The sequence below is a fragment of the Thamnophis sirtalis genome, unplaced genomic scaffold (genome assembly GCF_051295495.1).
Source record: "Thamnophis sirtalis isolate CommonGarterSnake01/CBP01778 unplaced genomic scaffold, rThaSir2_p1.2 scaffold_8, whole genome shotgun sequence".
Lineage (NCBI taxonomy): Eukaryota > Metazoa > Chordata > Lepidosauria > Squamata > Natricidae > Thamnophis > Thamnophis sirtalis.
The window spans coordinates 71,427,965-71,448,679 of NW_028261388.1; the positions used below are offsets into that span (position 1 = coordinate 71,427,965).

A 20,715-nucleotide genomic window follows, 5' to 3' on the forward strand; every position below is an offset into this window, starting at 1 on the left:
CTTCCCAAATTGTTTATCTGGGGCTGTTTCCTGCTTCTCTGGGTGTTGGTTTTTAGGGTGGGTGCACTTTGGGCTACTGATTTCCTTTCTTGACATGTAATTATTAATGGCATATAGATAGTTTATCTCTGTTCTTTTCTTGATGTCTGATTGGTCTTCATGCCAAGCTTGCATAGAGTTTTGGGGTTTGGTTTGGCCTAACTCATCAGATTCTCATTTGAAATTCTGATTGAAAATGCACCATAGTGAGTGGACGCCTTGCTGTTTTTTATTAGCTAGCAAGATAGCTTTGCGAAAAGAATTGCCCCTGAATATTGGATCCAAGTCTCTCCAGAACAAAACCACTATCTCTGAGATTATGCACATGATTCCAGACACCCATTCCTCATGAGTAGACCATGGAAACTGTCGGTTTTACACTCCGCTTATGAATGGAGTGGCTGAGAGCCAGAATTTACATCAAACTCAAACTTGCATATCAGCTTTTATGGACAATATTCTTGGCCGAGCCTTATCTCTTAATCCCCCCCTTTTTTTAATTCTTTGCATATTGGAGAGATTAAGATTCTTCAGACTGTCAAGATTCTATTATATTCATTGGATGAGTTTCCTCTTTCTTAAAAGGCAATTTTGATTTTGGAAGTTTAAAAATACATGATTTTTTTTCGGACTATGCAGCAAAAGGACACTTAGTATATGGATTTTGGAAAGTTAATAATGGATTAAGGGGCCAGTGGAATTTGGAATTACATCTTGGAATTATGGAGATTGTTTTCATTTTTTAATGAAAAAACCCCTTATAAACTGATAACTGGACACTAGAGACAGTATAAAGAAAGAGTAAAAATCCTTAGTGCAAACTTTTGAATACCTTTCAGTAAAGCTTTTGGACAATGGATCAGATGCTTGATAAAACTGACAACATGTTCTTGTGAAGTTGTAAAACAAGAAGGAGCTGCAATGGATATTTCTGAAATAAATTTGACAGAGGACGTAAGATACTATACAAATAGATCTGGTAGATGACTTATTCCTTAAAAGAGATGAAAAGACATTAAATCAGGAACTTGATTTGGATATTTTCATCCCCTCTCTGGATATACAAAACAGCTCGACTAATATTTCGAAGGACTTTTCTTAGGAGTGAAAAACAAACGTTGATGATACTATCTTATTCTACTGCACCAAACAGAATTAGAAGTCAATGCCTTTTCTTTCTTTTTCCCCTTTTTCCTACTTTTCTCTTCCCTTTTTCCTCCCCTCTTTGTGCTATTATTTGCTTTTTTATTTTTGTATTTTATATTAGAAACTAATAAAAAGATAAAAAATTTAAAAAAGGAGTGACAAACAAAAGGATACATTTTATTTATGGATACAAGAGAAATCTGTTAAAAGTTCTAAAGGGATTTTGCTTTGAAACATAGATGAACTGCAAATTACCTCTGGAATTTTTTTCTGAAGGGGGTCAAAAATATCTTTTAAAAAGTCAGGAAAGGTTTATAAGTTTGACTTGCTCAATTACAGTTAAAAAAAGAAAATAGTTATATCTGGTTGCCTTACTGGACTTTTACTGATAAATTTTACATCACTTTTCGATCTTTTTTTCCATATCTAAAAGATGAGATATGAGATATGGCGGGTGGGACCTCGTCAAAACATCGCCAAGATACTCTCAATCTTACACGGGAAAAGACGCCAAGACCTGCAAATATACAGAAGTATATATAATCACTATATTATGAGACTGAATTCATTGAGGATATTGATTGAAATACTGCAGATATTTTCTGTTTAGTGATGTAGTGTGGTTCCCCCTGGTGGACAGAATTGTGAAACAATATACTTTGAAAGGAAAGCTGATGTGAATCCATTGACCCTTTTGTTCTAAGTGGAACAAATTAACTAAGGCTGGCTTAGTTAATTGCTCAGAGTCCAGAATATGACAAAATAATGAATTTCAAAGGGCTCAAAGCTTGTTCACTTATTTATCCTAATAAAGATGTTGATCGTTTATGAATTTCAGAATTTCATTCTGGATTAGTTTTCTTCTTTTATTTGAAATCTTTACTGAGATCACAGCTGGGACAGAAGATTTAAATTTTACCTTACAGTGAGTTCTAATAACTTCACAATCTCGAATTTGATATCTCTTCAAAACCTTTATCTCTTCAAACTGCTATCTTTTCAAAATAGTAAGATTTTATTTTCTTTTGTTGTCATTCGGTCATGTCCTTCACAACCCCACGGACTACAGAACACTACTCACCCACCCCGTCCTCCATTGTCTCCTGGAGTTTTCCCAAATTCATGTTCACTACATCAATGACACTACCTAACCATCTCATCCCCTGCCGTTCCCTTCTCCTTTTGCCTTCAATTTTACATTCTTTAGGATATGCTAGCTTATACTTCCATCTTGCTTACTCAGATCCCCTGTTTTTGCACAGAACAATATTATGGCATTAGAAATGACATGGCATAATTAATTTTGAATTCTCCATTAATAGGAATTTGTAGATGTGGTTGTCTCAAAATGATTTTTCAAAAGGTAACTGGACTGTTTTTCCTTGAGGAAGAAGAACAAAACATTCAAGAAACTTCATCAGTTGTGATGACTTTGAACTTTGCTGTCATCAAAAAGGGTGACCTTTCCCCCCCCCCCCCCAAATGCTGAATTTTATCCTGGTGTGTTTGATGTCCTATATTGTGCCATGGACTTCTGAATTGGTTGTTTTGTTTCACCAATGTACAGATCTGCATATGTCTCACTGCATTTTATTGCATATATCACATTGCTCAGCTTTTGTCTGTACGTTTTATCCTTGAGTATTCTTGAGTTTAAAGTATACTTATATATTACTTTACTTTATTGTCAACTTTATTACTTTATTACTATTGTAAACTTTATTACTTTACTTTACTTTATTACTTTACTTTATTGTCATTGTACATATATACACAGTTTACACATACAACAAAATTCACATAACACCCAGAGACCCGGCCTAATACACATAACAATCCCCAAACACACCCCTACGCACCAAAAAAATCCCCAACCCTAAACCACCCAAACATCCACACAACAGACCAAGTAGTGCTGTCCATTAGCTCACTGATGGTGGCCCTTTAGTTCATTGTTGAGTGCAATTATAGCTCTGGGATAAAAGCTATTCAGAAGACGTGTGGTCCTAGTTTTAATTATTCTGTATCTTCCGCCAGAAGGCAACAGTCTAAAAAGATTGTAAGCAGGATGGGAATATGTTGTGTTGGTTGACAATTCTCCTGATCTTTTCAGATATTCCTACAATGTATGGAATGAGAACATTGCAATGTTTGTTATTCTCTCTTTGTCTGTAATGCAGTGCGGTGAGGTTTATGGCTGGTGAGGCACTGACACAAATTTTTTTAGACTTGTGGACTTCAACTCCCAGAATTCCACAGCCAGGCATGCTCAGTTCCGATTTAAAGCGACAGCATTTGTTTTTCTCCTTTGAGAAATAAGTTTCCTTCTTTCTTTTTCTTTTTCTTCCCCCTTCTCCTCCTTCCTCCCTCTCTCCCTCCCTCCCCCCCTCTCAAACACACACACACACACAAAGTTGGATTGGAGGGAGTCAGGAGACCACAGGAGGAGGCAGGAAGCCAGTCAAAGAGCCATACTGGAGCACACACACTTTCCCCCAGCCCCGGAAGGATCCAGCCCAGCTTCACTGATTACAGGTTTGAAAAGACAACGTGGCTCTGCCTGCAATCAAACTACACTTGGGGAGGGAGAGCACTTCCCTCCAGCCTTTGCCCAAAGCCCCGCACCAGAAGGATGAAGTTTGAATTCCTCCCCCTCCCTCCAACCCACATGTACCTTTTCCAGCTGTTTCAGAGAGGATTTCAACTCTGCTCTTGCTTGCCATCATGAAAAGAAAAAAAATGGAAAAGGAAAAAGGCAAGAGCTGAGGTCAGGCCGAGCTAGTTGCTGCCAGAGTCACTGTGGATGACTCTGCTTAACTGTTTTAAACAGCTTCTAAAAAAGCACCCTCTATAGGAGGAGGCAGGAGAACGACGTGCCTCATCTACGTTAGGAATTTTTCAGCTTTTAACCCTTGCTTAACTCTGCTCAAGTGATCATAAAATCCCAGACTGGATGAGGCACGTTGTTCTGCTGTCTTCTCCTGTAGAGGGTGCTTTTTTAGAGGCTTTTTTAAACAGTTAAGCACTAAGCAGAGTCATCCACTGTGACTCTGGCAGCAACTAGCTCAGCCTGACCTCAGCTCTTGCCTTTTTCCTTTTACCTTTTTTTTCTTTTCATGATGACAGTGGTGAGGCTCTGCCTCCCCTGACTGCATGTCACTGCTGTAATGGAAGAACTCCTGTTGGATCTTTTTCTGGATTTGATGAAGGCTCAGTTAGGATAATCCCAAATTCTGAGGGATTCCATGTCATGTTTTAGTTTTTCTTCTTTTCCCTTTTTATTGATAGGCACACTTTCAGTCTGGTCTATAGGGTTCTGATCAGTCCCATTTTCTGCTCAAGTGGTGGTGAGAATCAAAATGTAAATACTGATTTCTGTGTGGGGGTTTTCTGTAAACTTCAGTGTTCATGCTTCTGCCTTCCTTAATATGCCCTGCATCGTCTAGAAAAGCCAGATTGTTTTCTTTAACATCTTCCTGTGTGAACTTAATTTATCTGTCCATAGAATTGATGTGTTTGGTGAAGGCTTCCATTTCCCGTATTTTAATCTTGACCCAACTATTGCCCACATACCTATAGTGAGTGGGTGGAAATCCCATGAAAGAGTTTAGGGCTTTGGTTTCTACATCTTCCATATAGAGATTGACCACAATGGGGGACATAGGTGAACTCATAGTGCAGCTTTTGTCTCAAGAAACCTTCATTGTATTTAAAATAGGTAGTGGTCAGGCAGAGGTCCAACGTGGCACATATGTGGTCTGTAAGTAGGTGTGATTATGGACATTATGTGCAAACACCTATGACTTATTCATCATATTTCTGAAACAAATAATGACAGTATTATGTAGTATGCATATATCGGATCCTTAAACATGAGCAAGGAATTCTGAATATGGAATTTTTGGCACAAACTATTACTTAGAAAACAAAATGATAGCATGTACATTTAAGTGACTATCACATCTTTGGTTTCATTCTTTCAACATCAATTATATTCTTGTCATAGAAGATGGAACTTGCTGAGATGGTGAACATGACAGTTTAATTATCGTGTTTCCCCCAAAATAAGACAGGGGCTTATTTTCTTTTGACCCCCCCCCCCCGAAATAAGTGGTTGGCCTTATTTTCGGGAATGTCTTATTATTTTTGAGGTGCATGAGGTGCATTTTTTCACCTCATGGCTGCTGCTGTGTTGCAATATTTTGGGGAAGTGTTATTTTGGGGGGGAGGGCGTATTTTAGCACATGCACTCAAATGCCCAATTGGGTTTATTATTCAGGGAGGTCTTATTCTCAGGGAAACAGGTAGAGAGAGAACATTGCCTAAGTTTAATGCTGATTAGAAATACTTTATTCATTTTCTTCACAAACTGAAAAAATGAATTATGATATATGGTTTGATAATTAGAAAAATAGATTATAGAGAAATATAAGCAAAATTGTAAGCATAGAATAAGATATTAATTTACATTTATACCTACAACTGCTGTAAAAGAAAATTTGAAGTAATTTCTTTTCTACTGGATTATTGTTTCTGTTCTTCTATATCTTTTCTTTCTCTTTTTTTATTCTAAATATTTGTTTTTGGTTTTATCTCCCATCTTAAAATTTTCATAAAGTTATATTAAAAATCGTATACCTGTCATAGGTGACCTTAAACTTGATTTTGAGATGTTGTGCATAACAAATCCTGCCATAAAATGTTAGCAGAAGCCTTGAGTGAATAGAGCAATAGAATTTTCTGATAATATTTACACAGTTAATATTTATGGATGGAAGCCCAACATTTGGAAAAAAAATGAACTCAAAATTCACATGCCCTGAGTCCCCTCAGGGAAAAGGGCGGCCTACAAATGTCAATAAACATGCATTTTGAGAAAATGTTGCACCCAAAGGATCAATACTTGGTTGGTTCATCTGAAAAAAAGCGGGTTCTGCTGTTGCAGGAAAACACTATGAAGAAAATAGGTGTAGAATTTTTCAGTTTGTACATAAGAGAGCATTTCATTTACATTGAGGTACTGGTGACATTTACAATATTCCATCGGCCTAACTAATATGTAATATTTGAAAAACTGTAATATGATTTATTCATAAATACACTATTATTAGTGTACAATTCAATTCATTGTTAGTTGCTTCTTAGAACTCCTTAGTGCAGTGTTTCTCAACCTTGGCGACTTTAAGTCCTGTGGACTTCAACTGGCTGCGGGATTCTGGGAGTTGAAGTCCACAGAACTTAAAGTCGCCAAGGTTGAGAAACACTGTCTTAGTGGTTCAGAGAAGTTGGGTTGGTATTTAAATCCCTGAGAAATTAAGTGCTTCATTTCAATAATTATAATTCACACTAATGGGATACAAATTTATTTATTTATTTATTTATTTATTTATTTATTTATTTATTTATTTATTTATTTATTTATTTATTTATTTATTTATTTATTTATTTATTTATTAGATTTATATACCGCTTCATAGGGCTTTCAGCCCTCTCTAAGCGGTTTACAAATTTTTTTAGCAAATTGAGTCAGCATATCGCCCCCACAGTCTGGGTCCTCATTTCACCCACCTCGGAAGGATGGAAGGCTGAGTCGACCTTGAGCCGGTGAGATTTGAACCGCTGAACTGCAGATCATAGTCAGCTAAAGTGGCCTGCAGTACTGCACCCTAACCACTGCACCACCTCGGCTCAAATATCTTTCAATCATACAAAATTTCTCAGAATGGATGAGTCTAAACCAATGGAGGGAAAACTTATATAAATTATATAAAAGCTTGTCATATTATTGTTCCATTTCTATTTAATTTCCATGTTTGTATGGTTTTAGGAAACATAATAGAGTTTAGAGATCTGCTTTTGAACTTTATATCCAAAATTTGAAATGTTTCTTTATATGAAGACTCTTTATGTGGTCTGCAAGGGAATCAAATTGTTTCCAATATGATAAGAGAGAGTCTTCTAAAATAGAGACTGAGGAATTCTCACCCACATTGGATCCAGGGTGCTGCCTTCCAGTTGACTTTATCCCTCTTCACAATTCCTTTCATTTTCCACTTATAAACCTAACTGGCATCGCTCCCTCAACGCATAAATGTTCAGTGCACCAAGTTCCTTCAGAAAGATGCTCTACTTTCCCTACAGGGAATACCGCAAGGAACGGAGCAAAAGAAAAAGCTTTAGCTAAGCTGGAAGTTCAGCTTGGAAGGGAGGGGGAAGGGGAGAAGATTATTTCGCTTCTAGATACTGAATTCCTAGAGTGGAAAGGAAAAGGCACATGCAATATTCTGTCTGTTCCCCTCTACATAGATTTTTCTTTTGGAGAAATGGAATGAGAGAGCAGAAGCCCCCCTATAAATGCAGGACAGTAACAAGTGGAAGATGATGTTGAGCGTCTGAATCCTGCAAAAAATCCTAAGAATGGGTGCAGGGAAGCTGAATGCAAAATACTGTAAAGGCAGCAACTGCTCAAATGAACTCTTGCAACTGCAGCTTTCTAAGAGGAAATTGGCTTCTTACACTACCAGCAAAACTACGCAGGTCCCCAGTCTGAAAGACTCCCTGTTCTTTCTACCGTCCTGCCTTTCCCAAGATTTAATAATCATCCCCACATAAGATCAGCTTAAAGCTCCAACTTGGTTAAACGCAGCACTGCAGGCTACTTCAGCTGACTGCAGTTCGGCTGTTCAAATCTCACCGGCTCAGGGTTGACTCAGCCTTTCATCCTTCCGAGGTGGGTAAAATGAGGACCCAGATTGTTGGGGGCAATAATGCTGACTCTGTAAACCGCTTAGAGAGAGCTGAAAGCCCTGTGAAGCGGCATATAAGTCTAACTGCTACTGCTACTACTACTACTACCTCTCCTTTAAAAGGCAGACAGAGGAGTTTATTCTCTCTGGATCTCCTGTACATCACGCCGTGCCTGTGACATTAAAAATTACTGCGCGGCAGTTGGAAACTGCGGTGCAGCGTTTTTTTGTCATGTGTGCGGCCGCAGTTTAGAGGGAACATTGATGAAGAGATGTGAAAGTATCGAGATGGGACTTAACCAAAAAAAAAAAAATCCTCTTTACAACTGAAAGACAGTGCCACCCTGGTTTTATAATCTTGGATTATTGATATTTGTCCACTCTCTTCTTTATTCATGGATTCTTTAACAATGTATGGAAAATGATATTCTGTGTGATCAAACTTTAAACACTTAGATTTATATATATGTATGTATGTATGTATGTATGTATGATCAGGGGTGGGTTTCTCACCCCGTTCCAACCGGTTCGGTTGGAACGAGGCCGGCGGCGTCCTCACGCACGCGTGTGGTGCACGTATGCATACTAGCATCTGTGCGATGCTACAGCTGCTCCTGGAGGATCACGCAGGCGCTGTATGCGTCCTGCGCATGCGTGGAAGCGCAGAATTCGTCAAAACTGGGTAAGGAGCGGACACGCGCAGGCGCGGGGGGTGGCCTTCACCGTTCCCGGAAGTTACTTACTTCCGGGTTCGGCGACCAACCGGTTCGCAGGAACCGCCGCGAACCAGTTGAAACCCACCCCTGGTATGTATGTATGTATGTATGTATGTATGTATGTATGTATGTATGTATGTATGTATGCCTTTTATTTATTTTCTTTTTTGTTGTTTGCATATTTTCTCTCTCTTCCAATATCAGTTCAGGAACAATACAAATTTTAACAGATTTTTACAAATCATTTATTTAATGATTTTGGTTTAGTGGTTAAGGCACCAGTAGAGCAACTGGGAGACTGTTAGTTCTGCCTCAGAGATAAACCCCTACTGGGTGACCATGAGCCAGTATTCTCTCTGAGCCCAACCGACTTCAAGGGTAGGTGTTGTAGGGAAAAGAGGAGAAGAAGGAGTATTAGGTATGTTCACTACAAGCTGATTTTATATATGACTGAATGAAATACGTGCTTCATTATGTTGGTTCCTCTTAAGAACGGGAAGTCAGAATTGGGCAGGGTGAAATGAGTTGTGAATCCTAAGTGACTCATCTTGTCCATTCTTTTATTTCTACACCTTCTACTTTCTGATGTCATGTTGCTTTTGTCCTTCAAGCTCATTGACACAATTGCTTCAGAAATCGGAGAACTGAAACAGGAGATGGTACACACAGATCTGACACTGGACGCTGGACGCACCAGTTTACCAAGGTGAATTAAAATTCTGTATCACTGGACTCATTTGGTGGGCTAATATAAGGGTGTGTTGTGTTAATTAAGAAGGAGGTTTTCTTCAGTATATATTGTTTCTAGTTTTAAACTATGAAAAATATTTGGGTTTCAGATGCATTTTAAAATGGTTTGCTTTGGCAGTAGCTAGCAATGTAATGATATACTTTATGTTTCTCTTTGTTTATGCTGTTTCCCTAACTTCCTGTAAAAAGTGATTGTTTCCTTTGATCCGTATTCCACAATTAAGAATTCATTTATTAGCATTTGGGTTCTTTACAGAAAATGTATAGAAACCTATCTTTCTTTAAAACTTAATTGCTAAAAGGTTGTTATTTAAAATGGACCACATTTTTAAATATTTTCTGCTAAAAAGCACTGAAGAGTGCTAGTTCATGCGGATTCAGTAGAATCAAATATGTGTAAAATTCTATTTCAGTTTGTATCAGTTCTGTACTTCAATTTGTCTTTAAGCTTTGTTGATGGTAGTTGAATTTACTGAACTGAAAACAATGTGTTAAGTTTTTAAATGAAATATTATCTCCACACTTGGTGTTGTTTGTGTGCGTGAGATTGCTGGCAATGTGAACTACAACATAGTATATGGGAAGACCTCTGGCATATAAAACATGAGCATGCTGATATCACATAAATGATAAAATTACTAAGACAGTGTGCAATCATTAATGTCTCCTATGTCATCAGCAAGATTTCTTCATATTGTAGCAAACTAAGCCTGGGAAAGAAGAAGCAGTCCTCTGTCCTAAGACTTTTGCATTAATTGGTATCCTGTGTGATAGTTGTGGATTTCTGTGTGTCTGTATCATTTAAGAGCCGAGGTGGCACAGTGGTTAAATGCAGCACTGCAGACTACTTCAGCTGACAGCAGTTCTGCAGTTCGGCTGTTCAAATCTCACCGGCTCAGGGTTGACTCAGCCTTCCATCCTTCCGAGGTGGGTAAAATGAGGACCCGGATTGTTGTTGGGGGCAATATGCTGACTCTGTAAACCGCTTAGAGAGGGCTGAAAGCCCTATGAAGCGGTATATAAGTCTAACTGCTATTGCTATTGCTATTAATAAGTCTTCAAGATAAGATTTGGATTCAGCTGATGAACCATCTACTTCATTGTGTGAGGGTTGTCTTCTTTTAGTCTATAGAAATAAACTTGGACGTGGCATTGAAGCATTTTCCAAGTTTCCTAATTTAGAGAAATAAGAGAAACAATCATACTAAAATTCTTAAGTGGCTCCTCATATAAACAAATGAAAATCATGGACCTGTCTCAGTTATTATGTAGTCCATCATGTATTGGAGGGCATGTGTTGACCTTGTTTGTTTTCTGCTAGAACTTGGTGTTAGGACCTGAGGCAGGAAACTTTATGATAATCCTGATATCCTGAAAAAAAAATTATCTTAAAGCATGGTAATTATTGGCATATAAAATCTCTAAAGAAATAGAAATCAATCTCTCTTTCTCTCCTCCCACACTCTCTCCCTTCCTCCCTCTCCCTCCTCTCTTACAGTAGGAGTTGTGAGTCTAGGAGGACACTCAAATTGTGCCCAGAGTCTGTCTGGGGGAGGGCAACTCCTTCCAATACCAAAGATTGTAGTCTTAGAAGCATAGGAGCTCAAAACCCAAGGCCACTCAGTCTTACTAGAGTTCAGTTGAGGCTTGTTGTTCCCTATCCAGATTGTCACAGCCTCCAGACCCTGAGAAGGACATCTACATCATTGCTTAACTTACCAGAAGTTAACCCCATAGAAACAAAGTGAATCACAATATTGTGCCACTTACCTCCAATCCTCTGAATCACTCCAGAAGGATGCCATGGTTGATGGTATCAAAAGCTGATGAAATGTCAAATAAGGCAAGGAGGTGGACCCACATCCACTATCCTGCCTGTGCCAGAAATCATCCAAAAGTCAACCTGTTCCATTGCCATACCATACCCAGGTCTGAACCCTGACTGAAAAAGTTCCAGATAATTCCCTCCATCCAAGGTCCTCTGAAGCTACTGCACGACCACCTTCTCAGTCACCTTCCCACAAAAGAGGATATTGGAGTCCTGGAGACGGTTTCTTGAGGAACGGGTAAAGCAAAAGATCCTTGAGAAGTGAAGGACTGTCAACTGTTCAAACTGTCAAGCTTCCAAGTGATAAGTCCCCGGAGTGAACAATCCAAGGCAGTTATATTCAGCCAGAGTCCGTTTATTAGGAACATATCAAATTGTCACGGTCTTGGTGTAATTCTGGCTCTGACCAAATCCCGGAATTACACCCAGTAAAAAGCAAAAGTTTGAACCCCTCCCCCTTCCCCAGAGTCACATTCTCCAATCAGCTGTCCAACTGTTCTGGTGACTCCAAACTCCATCTTCAGCCATCTGCAGGCACATTCTCAGTTCCCACAGGAAAAATGCTACCTAGCCATAAGATCCCCCCTTTATCTCTGCTAGAATGTGGCGAGCCTGAAGCCTCGTTTGATCCCCTTACTGAATACCTAGAAAAAGCTTAGAAGAAGAACAGGAAGTGACTACAATGAAACATGGCTACACATATGTCAGCTTCAGGGTTGACAACAACCTCTTCACTCCAAGAACTCACTGCTGTTAAAAACTACCCAACAGCCCTGAGTCACACTCACAAGCCAGAAGGGGCATTGATCTAGGGAGCAGGTGGCTGAACTTACAGTCCTAAAGACCCTGTCCACTTCCAATAGGTTCAAACGGTACTATGCCAAGTATGTGCAAGTAAAACCACTGTATCCCAGATTAATTCTGTATCTTTTCATGTACAGGTAGTCCTTGACTTACAACCACAATTTTTGTTGCTGAGCGAGACAGTTAAGTGAATTTTGCCCCATTTTACAACTTTTCTTGCCATAGTTGCTTTTGTTTTTGTTTTTTGAAAAAAAAAAATTTTAATTGAACAAAAACACAAAAAAAGAATCATCCTTCATTACATCTTGTAGAAAGCCTGTCGATTGGTTACAGGTAACTTTCGTGCATTTCTTCCACAGTCATTACTTATAGTTCATATTAGATTATACACTTTAAGTCAAAAAAATCTTTGTATATCTTACTATCAGTGTACCACAATTCTCATTTGACTACAATTATTTGAACATGCTTTTACCTCAAATCATTCATACTTAAAGTCACAACCACATAATGGCATTCATTAGCTATTTCAAAAAATCCTCCAATAACATTACACCTTTATAGCATCTTTTAAGCAAAAGTCAATTAATAAAGTTTCTAAGGCTTCCCCCCCCCTTTTTTTCCAACTCACTGATTAAAATTTATATCCAAGTTACTTTTGCCAATACCATAGCATGTATATATTATTAAACAATGACCATTAACATTTCCTTGTTATTATTATAATTGGCTAAAAATCGTTTACTATTTATGTCCTATCTCCTCTCGTCAGACACCCCCCCCCCCAAAAGAAAAACCTTACGCCTTTATAACAAGATCTAAATAAAAATTTGGTAATAAAATTGTATAGGTCTTTTTCCCAAGTCACGATTTGCAATTTATATCCAAATTTCTTTTGCTAGATTACCATACATGTATATATCATTAAGCTGTATTCATTATCATTTCCTTATTGTTATTATAGTTAATTAATTGTTAGCAAATAAACATTTGATAACAATCTAAAACAATCCAAGAATTACAGAATTCCTACTTATTAATCACCAAAATCAACTGATTTTTTTATTATCAACTTTCATCGTCAACCTATATCTTTCCAGTAACAAAACAGTCTTATCTCTCTTGCCAATTGTGGTGTAAGTCTTCTTTTTATCTCCTTTATAAGGTTTTTATAGACTTCTCTCCGCACTTTGAACTCACTGTTTAGGATTTATATCCAAGTTACTTTTGCCAATTTGCCATAGTTGTTAAGTGAAGCACTATAGCTGTTCAGTTAATTACATGGTTGTTCAGTGAATCTGCCTTCCCCATTGACTTTGCTTTTCAGAAAGATGATCATATGATCTCGGGATACTGCAACCATCATAAATATAAGTCAGTTGCCTAGTATCTGAATTTTGATGATGTGGCCATGGAGATGCTGCAACAGTCATAAGTGTGAAAAGTGGTTATAAGTCACTTTTTTCAGTGCTGTTGTGTCTTCGAATAGTCACTAAAACAACAGTTTTAAAGCGAGTACTACCTGTATCTGAAGCATTTGCTTGTGCTGTTGTAATAGGTATTTTTCATATCAAGAAGCTGTGGACAAGATTGTCAATAATTCCAACTCATTACTTAAATCTTGATCCTTGTCCATTTGGTAAAGTTGCCAGACGATGGCTCATTTCAACAATAGAGCTAATTAACATGTTCTTACAGGAGATAACCCTAACCCTAACCCTGGAATACTAAGGAAGGCTAATTATTGCTTAAGATGAGTTCTTAATATTTATTCTATGCTCTCTTTTTGAAGTAGTGGACAACCTGTTCAAACAAGTGGTAGGAACTAAGTTCCAGGTGAATTTAAATGAAATTGAGATTTTATTAAATGAGATATTATTTAACCCAGTCCAGTTTGAGATCTAGTCTGATTTGGGGTCTCGTTGAAATTCTCTTTATAGGTGATCAAAACTAGGAAATAGACAGTGCCACAGCTGATTTTGAGGCATATCTGGCAGATTTCATCACTGTGATGATCTTTTTGAACAAGGTAGACCTGTTCTGAATTGGTTTTGTCTGTTGTACAGTCTCCAGTAGGTGGTGCTGGAAGACACTGGTCTGATATCTGAGCATTTGTCAATGAGGTATTATAAAGTTCTATCGTTTTCATGCTTTTTCAACTTTTACAAAAGCATACTACCAATGCAGCATTCTTAGTATGTAGGCGGTACCCATTTTTATTTATCTTTCTGATTCAAGGACCCAGGAAAATAGCTTACATTGCCTGGACATAAGCTGAGTGAAACGAATCCTGATCAAAACAAGTTATGTTAACTGGTAGGAAAGAGCTCATCTGAAATTTAGATATGCATCGGCATGGGAAAGCATGTTCCCCCAAGAATCAGCTGTGCTGTTTATGCATTTATTGTCTTTTATGCCATTGTTTCTATCCATGGTTTAAGATCTACACAATGGATTCTTCTTGGTGTATCATCATTATCAAATATATCTACGGTGGTACCTAATTATGCATGATGCTAGGGAGGGAGAGAAAGAATGAGAGTGTGAAGAAGATAATCCTTTTGCCTCCATATGCTTCTTTATTCCAGCTGGTCTTATCAGAATAATTTTTAATTTCAAAATGGAAATGCCCCAAGAGAAAAGTTGAGGAAAGAAGTGTGTAACCTTCTTGTATTTAATATGTTTGCTTGCACATTGGTGTAGATAATTTTGAATCAAGAGGATTTACACCTCATGAATGGTTTACACTTCTTTATCTCTTTATACACATTTGCAAAATAAGACGAAATTTCAAAAGCTCCTTATAGGAATATTAGAGAATCAATCATTTGCTGGGAACAGGTAGTAAAAAAGCAAGCTTTCTCCTGGTCAGTAGAGATGACAGGGAAATAAGAATTTCATTATTTATGAATGGGACATTTTTATTAATTTATTTTGATGAACACATAGGCTACTTGAATGATGAGATAACTCTAGGCAGCTTGCATATTACATTTTAAAAAGAAGCAGGCAGAGCTGTCCCCCGAAGCCACAATATGAGAATAACAACACCAGACATTAATAACCAACAGTGATTAAGAAAGAGGAAAACCCCAAACCAAGTAACATGCAAGACAAAAGTTATGTAATTATAAGGAAATAAAAGATTTGTAAAAGCACCAGTCAGCGTTGGGGCCTTTTGGATTGCTCCATAGACAAAGTGCAGCCATGAAAAGACCCATCTCTTAGGTCCTCCAAGATGACACAGTTTTACAAATAGAATTTGGAGTGAGTCAACTCTCCCAGATGTTACTGACTGGGCAAAAATAATTTAAGTGGAAAAGAGTGATCTCACCGCCTAGGGTATTTGCCTTCCTGGGGATCCAGAGTTTTGGTACTACCTGAGAAGGAGCGTTTCCCAAAAGGTGTTTGGGAATTGAAAACAAGCAGGTGTGTGAGTGTCCTAAATAAAAGAGTCACACTTAGAGCAGTGGTCTCCAACCTTGGCAACTTTAAGACCTGTGGACTTCAACTCCCAGAGTTCTGCTGGCTGAGGAACTCTGGGAGTTGAAGTCCACAGGTCTTAAAGTTGCCAAGGTTGGAGACCACTGCACTAGAGGATAGCAGAGATATGGGTAAGAGAAACTCCAACCCAAAGGTGAGAACCTCAGCAGTCATCTTCAGATAGCAAAAAAAACCTTCCAATTATTGGAGCTGCACGACTGCTGAGAGGTAGGGGAGGAAAAGAGCCCCACCGGAGTCTTCAAACCAGTTCCAGAAACTGAGGTCTGTAAGTCAGTGGTGGGTTTCAAAAATTTTTGGAACCTCTTCTGTAGGTGTGGCCTGCTTTCCGGGTCCACTGGTGGAACCTCTTCTAACCGGTTCGGTAGATTTGATGAACTGGTTCTACTGAATAGGTGCGAACTGGTAGGAACCCACCTCTGCTGTAAGTAATGGAGAAATGGGAGGAGGGATCATGAGCCCATTCACAAGTCTATGGAATGAAAAGGATTTTGTCAGGTGCTGCTTCATTTAATAATCAGGAAAGAAACCACTCAACTCCATTTGTTTGAAATTAAGTGTACTTTTACTAGTTACAAACGAATAGTAGCAAAGCTAAGCTGAGTCTGGTTAATTGGGCGCGAAAGCAATGAATATCATGTATAGGTCAATCCCCTCCCCTTGGCACCCCAGTCCATAGTCCAATTATAATTCACCCAACTGTCAGGTGGGAGATATCGTCAAAAAACATCATCAGGGTAGAATGCTGGACAGTTAACCTTGGCGGGAAACTCCCTTCCTCCACATGCGCAATGAGATGGTCAGGACAGCTTCTAGAATATTCCTCCAGCACATAATGATTCCCCTCCCAAATACCCTGCCCCCCTCCCCGTTTCAATGGCAGCCGAAGCAGCAGCAAGGCAGAGGCTGACAGATTTTCACATCCAAATGGGCAGAGATTGGCTACAAGAGCTATATACCTGGGAGAAAAGGAAAGTTTAAAGAAGTACTAGTTAAGAAAACAGTGCTGACACAAGAATCAGAACATAGAAATAGAACATACAGATATAAATTTACAGAATAAATAAGAATACAAAAAGAATAGCCGTAAACTTATAGTAACAAGAAGACGGTAGAGTAAAATAAGAGTTTAATTTTGTACAATAACTGTTTTGTGAGGGGAAAACAGCAATAGCAATAGCAGTTAGACTTATATACCGCTTCATAGGGCTTTCAGCCCTCTCTAAGCGGTTTACAGAGTCAGCATATCGCCCCCACAGTCTGGGTCCTCATTTCACCCACCTCGGAAGGATGGAAGGCTGAGTCAACCTTGAGCCGGTGAGATTAGAACCGCTGAACTGCAGATAACAGTCAGCTGAAGTGGCCTGCAGTACTGCACCCTAACCACTGCGCCACCTCGGCTCTTAGTCTTTGTGTCTGTATTGTTCCAGTGTTCTGTTCATATTAAGAAAAACCCTAACATAAAGAAAGGTGGCCACTTAGGTATTTACTTCTTAAGGGTTTGAGTTTAAATAGAAGAGGCAAATAGAAGAGGTAAAGAAAATAAGCAAAATAGTCTTATATTGCTTACAGAACAGTGGCATTTTTTTATTTATGTATTTGTATCGCGCCTTTATTATTTTTACAAAAAAACTCAAGGCAGAAAACATATCCAACACACTTTCCTCCTATTTTCCCCACAACAACCCTGTGAGGTGAGTTGGGCTGAGAGAGAATAACTGAACCCAAGATCACTCAGCTGGCTTTCATGGCTAAGGTAGAACTTGAACTCATAGTTTCCTGCTTTCTAGCCTGGTGCCTTAGCCCAGTGTTTCTCAACCTTGGCAACTTGAAGATGTCCGGACTTCAACTCCCAGAATTCCCCAGCCAGCATTCGCTGGCTGGGGAATTCTGGGAATTGAAGTCCGGACATCTTCAAGTTGCCAAGGTTGAGAAACACTGCCTTAGCCATTAGACAAAGTGGCTCTTGTTTGATCAGAGGTCTAGTATGGTCTTCTTGTTTGGTTAGGAATTTTGGGCAGAAGTGAGGCGCTTCCAATTGCTACCTTCTTCAACTTCCTTTCATTCCTCCCTCCCACTTAATGACTAAGGTCTGCAGCTGATGTTTCACCATCCTGCTTAGTCATACTCTTAATTCTCTACTGACTGCACCACTGCTATGTAAACAGCCATGTGCTAGTCAGTGTGGACATTGCCACTCCTCCTGTTACAGTGATAAGAGGGAAATCAAGATGCCAAGCACCCCAGAAGAGGATTTGACTGTAAACTTCAACTCTGCAACTTCACATGGCCTAACGTGGCTAAAAATTCTCAGATACATGGAAGGGCAGAGCTACATAGCATTCTATTTCTAATTAGAGAGAACCATATTGAACAATTGATTACGTTGTATTAGTGTGGGGGAGTACAGCTCTCTTAAATCCCATTGCTGTTGCTTGAGATCATTTCAATGGAGTTGGCTCTTGCTTGAAGCTGAATCAGTGGTGGGTTTCAAAAAATTTTGGAACCTCTTCTGTAGGTGTGGCCTGCTTTCCAGGTCCACTGGTGGAACCTCTTCTAACTGGTTCGGTAGATTTGACAAACAGGTTCTACCGAATAGGTGCGAACTGGTAGGAACCAGGGGCGGGTTTCTCGCCCCGTTCCAATCGGTTCGGTTGGAACGGGGCCGGCAGCATCCTCGTGCATGCGCGCGGTGCACGCATGCGTACTAGCGTCTTCGCGACGCTCCAGCTGCTCCTGGACGATCGCGCAGGCGCTGTATGCGTCCTGTGCATGCGTGGAAGCGCAGAACTCGTCAAAACCGGGTAAGGACTGCGGGCGGGCAGGCACACCCTTCGCCGTTCCCGGAAGTTACTTACTTCCGGGTTCGGCGACCAACTGGTTCGCAGGGACCGCCGCAAACTGGTTGAAACCCACCCACCTCTGAGCTGAATGTATTATTGGTGGTGGGCTGACATCTACTGATTCTTGGCTTATCTCTCACATATATCATTCTTACTGGGATTTTGAACTGAAAAAGCGCTTTTGAAATTATTAAGGCATCCAGTTGCTGCTTCTTGGGATAATATAGCTTTTTTTTTGGGGGGGGGGTGTTCAACCATAGCAATTTTGAGACCTGTGGACTTCAACTCCCAGAATTCCCCAGCCAGGTTGGATAAGTTGCTAAAGTTGGACACCTCTGAGGTAGACCTTGCCACAAATTGGAGCTACTGTATAAGCCTTTCAGTCATTTGCTTTACAGGCTGAATAAAAGGGTATAATTGGGCATTTTAATAGGTCAGGTCACATGGAAACAATTAAGCATATTTAGCTGAAGACATGTCATTATTTTTCAGAGCTGTGTTGCATACCCAGGGACATACTACGCCCTGTTATATCTGCAGATGGAGCTATAACAGGACTAGATGAATGAATCTTTATTACAGCCAAGGTATACTGAAGTATAAATGAAAACAGCTAAAGAAACCCATAAAAATAGAAAAGTACAATCAATTGTAATTGTTGAAATAAAAGTATATTAAAGTTCTGATAGACCTTTCATCAACTGACACCTAATTTTGATGGCTACTGCACAGCATTTTGCTACTATCTGGGATTACAGTGAAAAAAAGGATGTCATGTAAGTATTTTCTAGGGTCCTGTTGTAAAAGATGCAGGATATAAGTATTGTCCATATCTCTATAGATGGTACAATAAAATATCGCATACAGGACTATTTCAACATTTCTGGTTCCACACAAGCAAATGCATTTCTCAAATGGGGTTTTAGAGTATCTTCCCTGTAATAATGCTAAAGGCAAAATATTATGCCTTACCCAAAAGAAAGCTTTCCTTAGTGTCAAGAGAGATAGTTGGCCATTTGCTAAAAAAAAATCTTCGTCACCCAAATCCTATTTCTTTATTGAAAGGTATTTACTTCCAATTCAATGTTATTAAATATTTGGACAACTGTATGTTTGGAAGTCATAGCCAAAGGTTTGTAGTGATTCTGGACATAACCCATTAGTCATTAGTTTTTGTTTTATGACATTCTTCTAGTTCAAGGGGCAGCCCTCAATCATGATTTTTAGGAGGAGTCTCCAGTGAAAGAACTGGAGCCTGTAATATAACATCAATTGCCATATCCTAACCTCAATTTTAGCGTGACCCGTCAAAACCGCACTCGACTAAACCGCGCTCGACTAAACCGCGTCGCTGACGTCATCAACAGGGCGACAACAGCCAGCGCGGAGAAAGAAGGGCGCTTTAAATAGCGCTTTGAAAGCAAGCCGATTCAACTTAAGGTAAGGGTTAGGTTTAGGGTTACCTTTAGGGTTAGGTTAAGGGTTAGGGTTAGGTTTAGGGTTAGGTTAAGGGTTAGGATTAGGTTTAGGGTTAGGTTTAGGGTTAGGTTTAGGGTTAGCTTAAGGGTTAGCTTAAGGGTTAGGTTTAGGGTTAGGTTTAGGGTTAGGTTTAGGGGGGTTAGGTTTAGGTTTAGGGGTTAATTTTAGGTTTAGTTTTTACAGCGTGCTTCTGTCTCCGCGCTGTTGTCGCCCTGTTGATGACGTCAGTGACGCGGTTTAGTCGGGCGCGGTTTAGTCGAGCACGGTTTTGTCGGTGAACCCAATTTTAGACATCCCTGTATCTAGTCCAGGAGTAGTCAACCTTTTTATACCTACCGCCCACTTTTGTATCTCTGTTAGTCGTAAAATTTTCTAACCGCCCACCGGTTCCACAGTGATGGTGATTTATAAAATAGGGAAGTAACTTTACTTTATAAAATTTATAAAGCAGAGTTATAGCAAACCCCTACCGCCTACCATGAAAGTTGGAATGCCCACCAGTGGGTGGTAGGGACCAGGTTGACTACCACTGATCTAGTCTAAGAAGGCCATTGGCTCTCCCCCGGGGTGCTGCTAGTACAGATCTTAGAAATTCTGTTGCAAACACTTCAGGGGTGTTCAAGAAGTAGAAGTAATTACTTCCTTTTCTATTTCCATTTGTAGCCCAATCCATTTGCTGATGGACCAGCTTGTTTACTGATCTGGCTTGTTTGTTTTAGAGTTTACAGCTTACATCAACTTACAGAGTTGCCCTCAGGGTCACCTACAATAAAATACAGCTGAAAATGAATGCAAACACATATTGATATTTATTTTTATTCATCTATGAGCAAGATGCATTGTTGAAGGTTGTTTTTACAAGC

General features: G+C 39.3%; 1 protein-coding gene across 2 annotated transcripts in view; it reads left to right on the top strand.

Annotated features, from left to right (window-relative positions):
* RIN2 (Ras and Rab interactor 2) overlaps positions 1 to 20,715 on the top strand; it is a 69,544-nt gene that overhangs the window by 19,368 nt on the left and 29,461 nt on the right. Inside the window, exon 3 of one of the 2 annotated variants that reach the window (XM_087721892.1) lies at positions 9,259 to 9,353. In XM_087721892.1, coding sequence (XP_087578018.1) covers positions 9,259 to 9,353 — 95 coding nt within the window. Of the gene's footprint in view, positions 1 to 9,255; positions 9,354 to 20,715 lie in introns of those variants that run through there. The other variant, XM_087721894.1, reaches the window with a different exon arrangement.